The sequence below is a fragment of the Pseudomyrmex gracilis genome, unplaced genomic scaffold (assembly GCF_002006095.1).
Source record: "Pseudomyrmex gracilis isolate BER0280 unplaced genomic scaffold, ASM200609v1 scaffold_379, whole genome shotgun sequence".
In the NCBI taxonomy this organism is placed as follows: Eukaryota; Metazoa; Arthropoda; class Insecta; order Hymenoptera; family Formicidae; genus Pseudomyrmex; species Pseudomyrmex gracilis.
Window position 1 is genome coordinate 44,049 of NW_018020963.1, and position 11,784 is coordinate 55,832.

Genomic DNA, 11,784 nt, shown 5'->3' on the forward strand with positions numbered 1-11,784 from the left:
ATAAAATATCTATATCGCTAGTAAAGGCACATTTAAAATAATGTCCTGCAGAGTCCACGGGATTCATACCACCTAAATAGATGAAATGATTGACCTGTAAATAATATCATTATATCATATGAAGAAGAGACTTTGATGCAATCAATTTTTATTAAATATGAAAAATAAAAATAATATGTACCACATTGTCATAAGTCGCCTGATCGACATTTTGAAAATTTAGAAAATAATTATTTTGAAAAATAGAAAATTTGTATAAAATACACATTTTTTTACCAATAACTATTTTTTTTACACTTTAAACTTAAATTTATTGGTGATATTTTGTATGTATCTTACTTGAGTCAACTGCCACAATGAGAATAACCTCGCTAAAACATACCACCTGTAAAACACAGTTAGTGATGATATTTTTCATTTATTTTATTATTGGTCACTTTTCCCACTTTTGGTACAATAACTTTGTTCACTAGAATAAGCTGCTTTGTAGTAATCAAACGTAATTGGCTCTTATACTTATAAAACAAAACAAATTAACGTCAAGTGGTGACAAGACAACTCACTAATTGTTGTGTTGAAAGCACAACACATGCCACGGCGGTTCCGACGCATTTTCATTGCAGTGCGGTTACGGTGCATTTTCATCGCAGTGCGCGCACGGCGCTGTGATATTCACCACGTGCGCTCTCTGTGCGGTTATTATGGCGTTTTCCATGCAGTGATTGCTCAGCATATATATAATACTCCTATATTGCTAGTCGCGTATCTTTGCAATGAGAGGCACGAGGCCCGAGAAAGGGAGACGCACGAAGTCCAAATATGGGCATAGATGGTCGAGCGTCATTATGCGCAGGCGCATCTACAAGTGAGTGCGAGCGAGACAAAGCATTGGAAAGTGAGACAGAAATAACGCGAGAAAGAAAAATGTGCTTGAATGTTTATTCGCATATTTTGACATACATATTGTTTCACATTTTCATGAAAATAAGTATTTTTTTATCAATAATCTTCTTTTTCAGAAAAAAAACGACTCTGCAGAAGTAAATACATAAAAGAACGTACATAATAGATCAGATCAAATTGAATGTGAATTATAAGAAAAAGATAAAATAAAGATTGTGCTGATGACCACAACACTTTTTAAAAATGATATTTGTTAAGAATACTTTTACATTAGTTATGATTAAACAATATTAATTTTGTGTATTTGTTTCGAATATAAAAATCTTTTTCAGAATTTTTATGAGCTTCGTAAAATAATCGAATATTAAGATAAAAGTTAATAATATTTTTGCATAACTGACTGCGATGATTATCTAAAATGTCTTGCGATAACACATGAGTATCCATCTCATCGTTCGAAAACGGAATGCCTATGTGATTAAAAATANTATTTAGTAGATCGCGCTTAATATTCTTTTTAAGTAAATTATCAGAGTTTTCTCGAATAATCTTTTCGCACATACGACAAATCGCGCAAACATCTGCAGACGGTACAATATACGATTTTTTATTTTTCATCGACAACAGCAAAGGCTGTTCCGATCCTACTAATTGAGTCCGACATATGTCACAATATAAACTATCGCTAACGTGTTTGCTAACGTAGCCTGCGATGTACAGAACTACATTGTCAACATATGGTGACAAGTCCCAAAATGTTTTAATATAGTCGTGACCGAAATCAATAGATTCGTGTAAAAATGTGGAATCGCCAATTGGGCATTTTAAATTCTTTACGGTAGAAGAGACATGTAGTATGTCTATGCCGTCAAAAAGGCAATTACCATTATCAAACTCTTTAATTTCGTGTCTAATTAACAATCGTTTATACGCACTTTTGAATTGTTGGGCATTAGGGTTGTTATTGAACCCTCCTCGGCTTCTAATCGCGCTGAAAAACGTTTCCAAATAATCTTGGGATAATTTGTATGTCAAAAGATAAGTTAGGCCAAGTGATTTTAGTTGATCGAATAGGCAAAACATATTCCTAAGACATACAATAATCCCAAGAAAACCTGATTTCCTGTTACTTTTGAGAATTGGAGTGCCTTTTTCATTGCAGATCGTGTTAATGTAATTCTCAAAATCAACCGCGAAAGCTTTTAACTGCTCATAATTATCGTCGGTTAAAGGTGTATTAAATGTTTCTTTTGAAAACCGATTTTTGCAGTTAAGCATATCAGTCATATTGTTAAATTGGCGACAAAATATAGCAGTTGGCATGCAGCCCTCAAATTTACTTTTCACCGAGTTGTCATTTATCTTTGTTAAAAAATCGAAAGCTTTATAGACGCTATTGCTAAGAGTTTGCATAGCTAATTTAACATTTATTCTACTATTTTGATAGTTAATATGTTTATTTGTTAATTTATTAGCTGCTCGTAAACCTTGTTCTTTTTGAAACTGATGAAGTTTAACAATAAAGTTCCACATAATTTTGTCACCGTTGGTAGTCGTAAGAATTTGTTTGTCTCCAAGAGTGTTTCGAACCAATTTAATACAGTGACATAAATCAAGAAAGACAAAACAATTCTCAGAAGTAACCGGATTTGTAAAATAAGGTTTAAAATTAGGTCCATAGTTAAACGTAGCACCCATAGCAATGCACATGCTGAGATTTGATGCTACTCCATCCATCGTTATCGAAAATACTTTGCAATTAGAATCGTGTAATGCTTGCAATGCCTGGGTGAGTAAATTTGCTCGTTCACTACCATTTAGAGATCTTATTAAAAAATATCCTATTGGTACCTTCCAGTTGTCATTCAGGGACACTGCCATAAACATTAGAACGTAGTTTGCTGTCTGTATACAATCATTGTCATTGTCGTTGGTAGTTCCATAATCGACGCCACCATGAAATTTATCTTTATCGTAAATTATCTGCTCACGAATAGCCATTTAGTCTATCACCAAATTTACAATCACCGGTTTCGGTCCTTCCGCGCGTAGAGCTATAGCGTTCAATGCTTCTTTCGTGAAACCCGGATCTCCATCGACAACTCTATACCAACTACGAATGGTAGAAGGGTTTGGCAGTAAATTGTCCCACATTTGTCTTACATAATTGTACGCTTTTGGTGAGTAAAAATGTAATGTAAGTGCGAAACTGCGGAGTTCAGGCGAGTATTGTCCCTTGCCTTTTAGTTTCCTACTTAAGACGTGTTTCATCTTCTCCGGCATCATGTTCTATCAAAGAAAAACATGAAATTTTTTCTTTGTGATTTTTTTACTTGTTATGATTTGTATCAATATTGTTGAAAATTTTTTGGCAAGGATAGATATTATATAGAAGCGTGCTGCACAAACTAGGAAAACAACAAACATTTTCTTATAATTTTTGTAAAAAGCTGGTCTCTGTTACTACATGCAATGCTATTATATGCAATTATAAGCAGCTTATAGTCTTTTTGTATATATAAATAATACTTTAAAACACTTTTTTTAAACTAATCAATAAATATAACTCTTTTTTAAATTTTTCTACCCTGAATTAGAAAAAAATATAATAGTAAAATCAGAAAAAATTTTTTTTAAACTTAAAACTACAATCTCACCTGTTATTTTATTTTACCTGTTATTTTATTTTTAGAGATGACAAAATGTGTTACAGTGGAATGTAATAAACGTCAATGAGCAACATGCTAAAACAATAAGATTAATCTAACTCTATGTATAATTTTTTTTTATAATATTTATATTTTTTATTTTCACAATATTTGTAACATTTTTTTTTTCACAATATTTATATTTTTTCTTTTCACAATATTTATAACATTTTTTTTCACAATATTTATATTTTTTCTTTTCACAATATTTATAACATTTTTTTTCAAAATATTTATATTTTTTCTTTTCACAATATTTATAATATCTATAATTTCAATTACATTAACATCATTGTATAAACAAAATCCTTTTAAGATTTTGTGCATGAAATACTAATATAAAATGATCAGAGTCTGTTTATTACTTTTTTAATTATTCTGGCACGATGTAGCTTGTCTCTGTGGCTAATCATGAAATCCAAACAAATTTAACCACTTAATAATATGTTGATAGAATATTTTAATAATATTTTGATAATATACCATTAAAGTGTCTGCACCTTCTTCTGACATTAATGCTTCTTTACGCAAATGCGTTACCAAGTCCTCTAAAGTAGTAATGCGTTTACACAGCGCCCGATTTTTTTTCTGCAGATTGTGGATCAAATTACATTTCTCTTTATAGGTTTTCTTCACCATATCAATAACTCTACGGGCTTTCTTGGGTGATGAAAAATCGGAAGTTGTAATTTCGGATATGTACCGAGGCTCTGCAAATCTCCGTTTCTTCGGAGTAGCATACAGATTTTGCTGTTCGTTGTCATGACCTGTTATTAATAAAGCAACATAAATAACGTACAAACAAAAACAAAAACGAATTAAGATATTGAGGTTCATGCAGTTAAAACTAATAATAAATTTCAAAGGTAATAAGAGCCGTTTGCTAGATGTTTTGCAGATAAATATATTTAAAAACAACTAACTCTAATATTTAGTGTCCTCAATAAAACAAGTTAAAAGTTAAAAACTTACGTTTCTCTTGAATAACATCCTTGAATGTTGATGCAAACTCTGGTTCCCTGACATTAGAAGTAACTGCTGTGAAAGTTGGAAGAGCATCAATCGAAGGCAATGATGCTATAAAACAATATGAATAATGTTGAATCAAAGTTACAATTTTAAGTAATATTTACTACCGACGTTAAAACAAGTTAAAAGTTAAAAACTTACGTTTCTTTTGAATAACAACCTTGAATGTTGATGCAAACTCTGATTCCTTGACATTAGAAGCAACTGCTGTGAAAGTTGGAAGAGCATCAATCGAAGGCAATGATGCTATAAAACAATATGAATAATGGTGAATCAAAGCTGTTACAATTTTAAGTAATATTTACTAGCAACGTTAAAAAAAGTTAAAAGTTAAAAACTTACGTTTCTCTTGATTAACATTCTTGAATGTTGACTGGAACTGCAGTTTGGTAGCTGGACGATTTGGAACACCAATGGAAGGCACTGCTTCTGGTTTCAATAACCATTTCTTTTGGCACAGCAGATCCGTACTATGTCTATAGTCACTCTGTATAAAATGATCAGAGCATATGTATACATTCGTCACATTGTCCTTATCAGATAATTTGCAGGCATGCAACCATTGTGCTCGAATGCTCACGTTTTTTGGAAATCTGCAAATAATTATTTATCTCGTCATGCTGTTAAATGTGTTATAAAATTTGCTTGATAACCTAACCTAACCATGTGTTCCAGCAAATATAATAATATATGCAATTAAGTTAAATTAGAAAAAATAATAGCATTTTATAAATACACATTTTATGTGAGATATTTTATCTAAGATATGTACTTGTGCATTGTAAAATTTACATCTTTTGTTGCTTTCTTCTTGCACAAAAAACAAATTCGCACCATCGTGAACCATGTAATGAAATTATCGCCTGAAATTTGAAAAATCGCAATTTAGTTTTAGCTGCCGAATTTGCTATTATACAATACAAAATTGTGTTATAAGTACAAAATTATATTCGCACATCTTATTATATACTTTATACTTTACCTTTTTCTTCTTTAATTTTCTTTAATTCTTCGCAATTTTCACGTAACTGTTTCATACGATCACTAATATTACGTTGAATGTAATACTCATATCAAGTAAATTTCACAAAATGTAAGCGCATGCGCACAAAGCAGCTGAATCTTGCGCGAGAGAGAGGCTACTATATTGTCTGCACCGTAACGGTGAGTTTCAGGTCGGCACCGTACTAGCAATATAGGAGTATTACATATATGTTGCTCAGAGATGCCACTGTGAACGCACGTCGTGACTGCACGGTGTGCCTTCGCGTGCGATTGCACGTTTTGCTATCGGGGAACATAACACTTTATGATGTCTTATCGACAAACGGTAAATATGAATTGTCTAAATTTGTCACACTGTAAATTAAGTCCGCAGACTTGACTTCTTATATGTAGCATTTCTGATACCAATCTTTTGCTGTAAGATCTTTCATAATCCAATATTTCTACTCTGTCCCACTCAAATTCATGTGAGTATTGCAATCTGTGTTCAGTTATTACAGATTTTTGAGTGGAATTTCTATTAATGTGGCTTTTATGTTCCTTAATTCTGGTTTGTAACATTCTGCCAGTTTGTCCTACATACGAAGCTTCACATTCACGGCACTTAATCTTATATACTACGGAAGGATGTGAGAGAAGGGGCAAAGGATCCTTAAGAACTTTGATAAATTTAGCCAGTTTGTCGAGGTTGTAATAAGCTAAACGCGTATGTGATTCTGAAGGAAATATTTTTGAAAATCTTTCCGAAAATTTATTGATGTAAGGCAAAACAAACCAGTGACGCTGTATGTCATTAGAACTTTTGCTAGACAAAAACCTTCTTATGTCATTATTTTTATAAAAATTCTGTTTCAGTCTAAGGATAAAATTATCATATGTGAAGTCCATCGGATAGTTATTGTCAATTAATAAATTAAAAATAAAGTCAATATTTTTGGAATGGAATCTAGGATGTGATAAAAAGAAGGCTCTGTCTACGAGGCTGATGATTGTGCCTCTTTTTTGGCAAATAGGATGGTTAGAAAAATAGTTCAGGTATCTACCAGAAAACGTTGGCTTATGATACCAGTTGTTTATTAATCTGTTATTATTTTTAATAATAGTGATGTCCAAAAAATTGAGTCTATCCCCACCAATCTCCATAGTGAACTGAAGGCGTGGGTGATAAGAATATTTATTTATAAAGAACAATAAATTTTGGCTGTTGAAGCAATAACACTGTTGTTAGAGTGTAAACATTTAAATTCGTTTATTAAACAATTAAATTAGCATGAACGCTTTCGACGCTTTCTTGAAGCTTCATACAATCATCTTTACATATTTCTTTATAGTTTTTTTTTACAATTTTTTTAGGAGGTGTTTGTGTTTGTGTGTGTGTGTGTCTGTGTATGTGTTGTCGTGTGTTTTACGCCCGCTCCCGATAAATCAGAGAAGGCTTAGTCTGAAAAGCACGGGAAAGCTCTGTCGTCCACTCAATCTTCGAACTCCCTTTCCGTTTCGGCCTTTTGAGAACATCGTGCAAAGCTGCCTGGTCTTCCGCAGCTCCTGGTACAAATCTTCGATAAAAGTTGATTGTTCCCAGGAACTGTCGGAGCTGCTTGATAGTAGCCGGCTGCGGGAATTCTTGTATAGCCCTGACTTTTTCAGGAAGAGGCTGTATGCCCTCCTCAGAAATCATGTAACCGAGAAATTTCACTTTCTTTGCTCCAAACACACATTTTGCAGGGTTGATGCGCACTCCATATTTGTCGAATCGCGTAAATAACTGTCGGAGATGGGTCTCATGCTCCTCGACTGACGATGAGGCAACGAGGATGTCGTCAATATAAGCGTAACAGAAGTCAAACCCATGGAGTACTTCATTGATAAATCGTTGAAAAGTCTGCGCCGAGTTTCGAAGTCCAAAAGGCATGTAAAGATATTCAAACAAACCGAACGGTGTGGTTATTGCCGTTTTTGGAACATCTTCAGGATGTATCGGAATCTGATTATATGGTTTTACTACAATAAATCAAGCGTAGAAAAGATTTTCTTACGAAAAAGGGGTTGTGTGAAATCTTCAATATGTGGAATCGGGTAACGATCTGGAATAGTTCAAGCATTGAAGCGTCTATAATCTCCGCAGGGGCGTCAAGCATTGTTCGGCTTAGGCACCATGTGAAGAAGAGTTGCCCAGGGACTCTTAGAAGGATGACTCCTTCCTGAAGCAAAGCGTCGAATTCCGCCTTGGCAACCTTAAGCTTGTCAGGAGCCAATCTACGAGGTCGGCAAAACTCAGGGGGTCCGGGCGTCGTGTTGATATGATGCCTGGTCGAATGCTTAGCTGTTTTAAGTCTGTCAGTTAATCGAACAACGTCCGGGAATTCAGCCAAAAGTCGATGAAAATTTGAATCTCCAAGGATAGCCTTGACCGACTTCACCTGCTCCGCCATCCTGTCAGCGTCTGACTGCGCCGCTCCGTGAACCTCTAATTTATAGCGGTCCGTTGCCAGGGGTCACCAAATAAACACCACACCTTTGTTCTCACAAATAACGCGTTTTAATGCCAATGTTCGGTTTTGGTCAAGTTTACCGTAATATATCAACTGTTCACTTGCAGTCACAACGTGATTCATAAACTGCTTCTGTTTCTTGTTTTCTTGAAAGAAGTGAAGCGCAAAGGTTATAACGAATTTGAATAGCAACGTTCGACAATTCATTCACCTTTTTTCCACTTTTGCAAATTATTCCTAGCTCGTTCAAATGTTTAGAAACAGTGGATGATGCAACATTCTGGTCAATCATACAGGAGAAAGCTGTAGCGTTCTGACTTTCCAGGACTGCTGCATGATACTACATTGACAGGGTGAAGATTTTCTTCAACGAATTCCGGTTCCAAATTTGCCGTTGATATAACCATTTTGGAAATACTTATCTCTGCGCGACACTTTTTCATAATTGCTTTCTCGCGGCGGATTGTCAAAAGCTCTAATGAACTGATCTTGGCCACGAGTAAAAAATCAATAACGCAAGCGCGAACTGTCAGTCTAATTTTGACAACTGTCATGGCGATATGGTTAGATCGCCTCGTGGCGATGCGGTTAGATCGCCACAAAAACTATAATATATAAGTATTATAATATATAAAACTTATATATAAACAAAAGTATAAAAATATATATTTTTAAAACCAATATTTTTTGAAGTTAATTATTTCAATACTGAAGTAACACAATTAAATATTACAACAGTATAATTTGACGTACCTGACTGATCTTCTTTTGTGGTCATAACAGTACGGTTCATTCTCTTCATCGCCTTTAATTAAACGGTCTATCTGAAAATCGTAATGTCGATCGATATGAATTTCGAAGATTCGTTTGTCAATCAAAAATAACATTGTTACGTCATGAGATCGCATTAATATTTACTGAAAATCTCTTCAACGCTCTCGAGTGTCATATTTAAGATACGGTGAAATCAATCGATCCCGTTACACGACGATATTATCGTGCATCGAGCGATACCCGTTTGAGTCAATCGTAAGAATATCAATTGCGCAAGAANTTTACTCAGCAAATTCGGTTCTGCAACGTATATCAAGCTTTACATCAAAGCCATGTCGATAAGACAATAAATAAACAATATTGTCGTTACAAACGTCGTTTGCCACGATGCAAAGTTCTTGTGATTATCATTGTTAATTTTGGAAAAAAATACTAATTAATAACAGAAAAATCGGTAACACTAAGACAAGAACAAAACATTGAGAAAGAATCTACATTATTGTGAGGGATTAATAGCTTTTGTAGATTTAGTTTTATTAGAGTCTTTGCTATTATTAAAAAAATTGATAAAGAAATATTTTTTATAAAGCCCAAGCCATAGACATTATATAAATTGCAAGGTATTTGCCTCGCGACGCTTGCAAATATAACTTGCTTCACGTATGATAACAGGCGTTCGGCCAAGCTAAGTTATAAGTCGTATTAATCAAATATTGTCAGAAAATTTAAAAGATTTAAAAATTAGTCAGAATAATAGTCGAATTATGTCAGAGATTTAAAATAAGAATATCAAAATAATAAATACTCAATTACATAAAGAAATTCAAGAAAAGTAACCGTCGACTGTCTCAAAAGATTGAGAAACAACTGCAATGAACAAAACACACACATCCGTCCTACGTAATGTAAGACGCATCAGAGTCTATTTTATGTACATATAACATTAGTACTCGAATCATAATCCAACTTATCTTTGTAAACTTTTATAAAACCACTCAATGTGTGTGTTTAGATTTCTGAAACTAAATTTGTAATTCATGTTTTTTAAAGACTTAACAATGTTATATATTATATGTTTTAAGTTTCGCGGGTTATCTATGTCAGAAAATATCACTCTTCAACTTTCAGATTCTCTACAGTTCGTCTTGCGAACGAGTTCTGATCTTTGTATACTTGTTGCGCGCATCCGTTCTTTATCCTGAAACAGCAATAAACGTTTTTCTCTCTCTCTCTCTCTCAGTCTCTCTTTCTCACTCTCTCTCTCTCGTCCCCACTCTCGCGATTTCTCCCCACCGACGTTTCTCCACCAACGCTTCCACCACGAGCTGTGTGCTCCGACTCATTCCGTTGACAGCGCTCGCCGAACACGGTACCGTGTACGCGGTCGCTGCGCTCGTTGACAGCTGTCAGAGTCGCGCGCGATCGAAACTCTACATAGTGACAAAAAAAGTGTCGTCGCCATCTCCGCGCGTTTCGCGGTTCGACTTGCGCGCGTTCTCGTTGCTTTTGTCGCTTATGTGTCAGTGATCGTTTGCGAGACCGACACGGAGTTTTTCAAATATGATGACAACAGATGTGTGATTGCTCTCGGCATCGATCGCCCAATGTCGGACAGTGCGAGGGATACGCGTTACCAGAAGCGACGTACAATGACCTGAGCTTCCTACGGCGACGAACCGCGACGCGTAGTCGAGCAGATGTTGAACCTGGGTGTTTACAATCTAGTGGGTAGCATCAACACGATGGTCTTCGGGAGCAATAAATTTCGAATACGGAGGTACGATTTTGATCTTGCAATATTTGAAGCGATTTTTCAAGAAAGTAAACGACGAAAGCAATTCATTATCTTCTCACAAGCGTGATCGAGGATAACCAAGATTATCAAAAATTAATTGATTGTATATATGTCACTTTCGTGAAATTCAAAACGGATTTGCGTTGTTTACATTTTCAATGTAAAAATACATTATATACGTTACTTGTCTTCGAATTAATATCTGGTTACAAATACAATAACTTGAGAAGTTTTGAATAATATTATCGAAATGTCATACCATATTTTCGCGTACACATAAGTACACGTAAATGTTTTGGCAGATGTTCGCGTTTATTGTAATATGTATTGTTTATTAAATTTATTCGAAAAGAAACTCTAAAATATGTTTCAAAAATTTGCGGGACCAACAATCTTGGAATTAATTTTTTACACTTTTTGTCACAGACTTGAGATATTTAGTTTATAATATTTTTGTTCTCAACACGATTGTTTAAAATATTCCTTCTATGTGACGGCCATCGCGATGGATTTACATTCCGTGTTTCGTGCACTCCAGTGGCTCCGATGTCACGGTTAATCGATAATATTATCCACCCTCTCCGATTGTTCCGTCATGGCAACCTAAAATTTCACACTTCATTTGCGATATCTCGCGATTCGTTCTTACATATACGAGCGCGATTGGCCGCGTCTTTTGTTCTACGGTGTCGTTTGAAGAAAATTGCGGTCGGGGGATTCGTGAACAGAGTCCGTCACCGCGTAACAAAATTAGATTTTCTTCGAGCGGTTCTCTGGACGAAACAACACAGGCGCGTCCGCAGGAAGCGGGTTCTGGTTCATTGAAGAGCGATCGAAGAAGCGGTCTACCTGAAAATCGTAATGTCGATCGATACGATTTTTGAAGATTCCTTTGTCAATCAAAAATAACGTTGTTACGTCATAAGATCGCATTGATATTTACTGAAAATCCTTTCAACGCTCTCGACTGTCATATTTAAGATACGGTGAAATCAATCGATCCCGTTACACGACGATATTATCGTGCATCGAGCAATACCCGTTTGAGTTAATCGTAAGAATATCAATTGCGCAAGAA

General features: G+C 34.9%; 2 protein-coding genes across 7 annotated transcripts in view; one reads left to right on the forward strand and one right to left on the reverse strand.

The window, feature by feature from the left end:
- The window catches only part of LOC109860408 (protein Shroom-like), a 100,605-nt gene that overhangs the window by 37,273 nt on the left and 51,548 nt on the right, over positions 1 to 11,784 (forward strand). The window lies entirely within an intron of this gene.
- LOC109860409 lies at positions 3,006 to 5,731 on the reverse strand. 6 transcript variants are annotated; one of them, XR_002250819.1, is made up of 8 exons: positions 5,623 to 5,731; positions 5,413 to 5,503; positions 4,983 to 5,233; positions 4,782 to 4,886; positions 4,584 to 4,688; positions 4,095 to 4,378; positions 3,578 to 3,647; positions 3,006 to 3,192 (listed from the first exon to the last, which is right to left on the reverse strand). XR_002250819.1 is itself a non-coding variant. In XM_020439474.1 (7 exons), exons 1-7 carry the CDS (start codon positions 5,675 to 5,677, stop codon positions 4,017 to 4,019), a joined length of 876 nt encoding a protein of 291 aa, XP_020295063.1. In that variant the 5' UTR covers positions 5,678 to 5,731; the 3' UTR covers positions 3,860 to 4,016. The 6 variants fall into 6 exon arrangements, 5 of the variants coding, with proteins under 5 accessions (XP_020295063.1, XP_020295062.1, XP_020295061.1 ...); XM_020439474.1 differs by lacking the exons at positions 3,006 to 3,192; positions 3,578 to 3,647 and having other exon boundaries at positions 3,860 to 4,378; positions 4,983 to 5,127; positions 5,221 to 5,233; XM_020439473.1 differs by lacking the exons at positions 3,006 to 3,192; positions 3,578 to 3,647 and adding an exon at positions 3,860 to 4,016 and having other exon boundaries at positions 4,112 to 4,378.

What these genes read in the sequence shown, in the direction of transcription:
- LOC109860409 (XM_020439471.1), bottom strand. Translation starts at nt 5,677, where the DNA reads ATGAAACAGTTACGTGAAAATTGCGAAGAATTAAAGAAAATTAAAGAA. An exon ending in GTAAATTTTACAATGCACAA is followed by an intron (nt 5,234 to 5,412) that starts GTACATATCTTA and finishes AATTATTTGCAG; the next exon opens with ATTTCCAAAAAACGTGAGCA. An exon ending in GGATGTTATTCAAGAGAAAC is followed by an intron (nt 4,379 to 4,583) that starts GTAAGTTTTTAA and finishes TATTAATAACAG; the next exon opens with GTCATGACAACGAACAGCAA.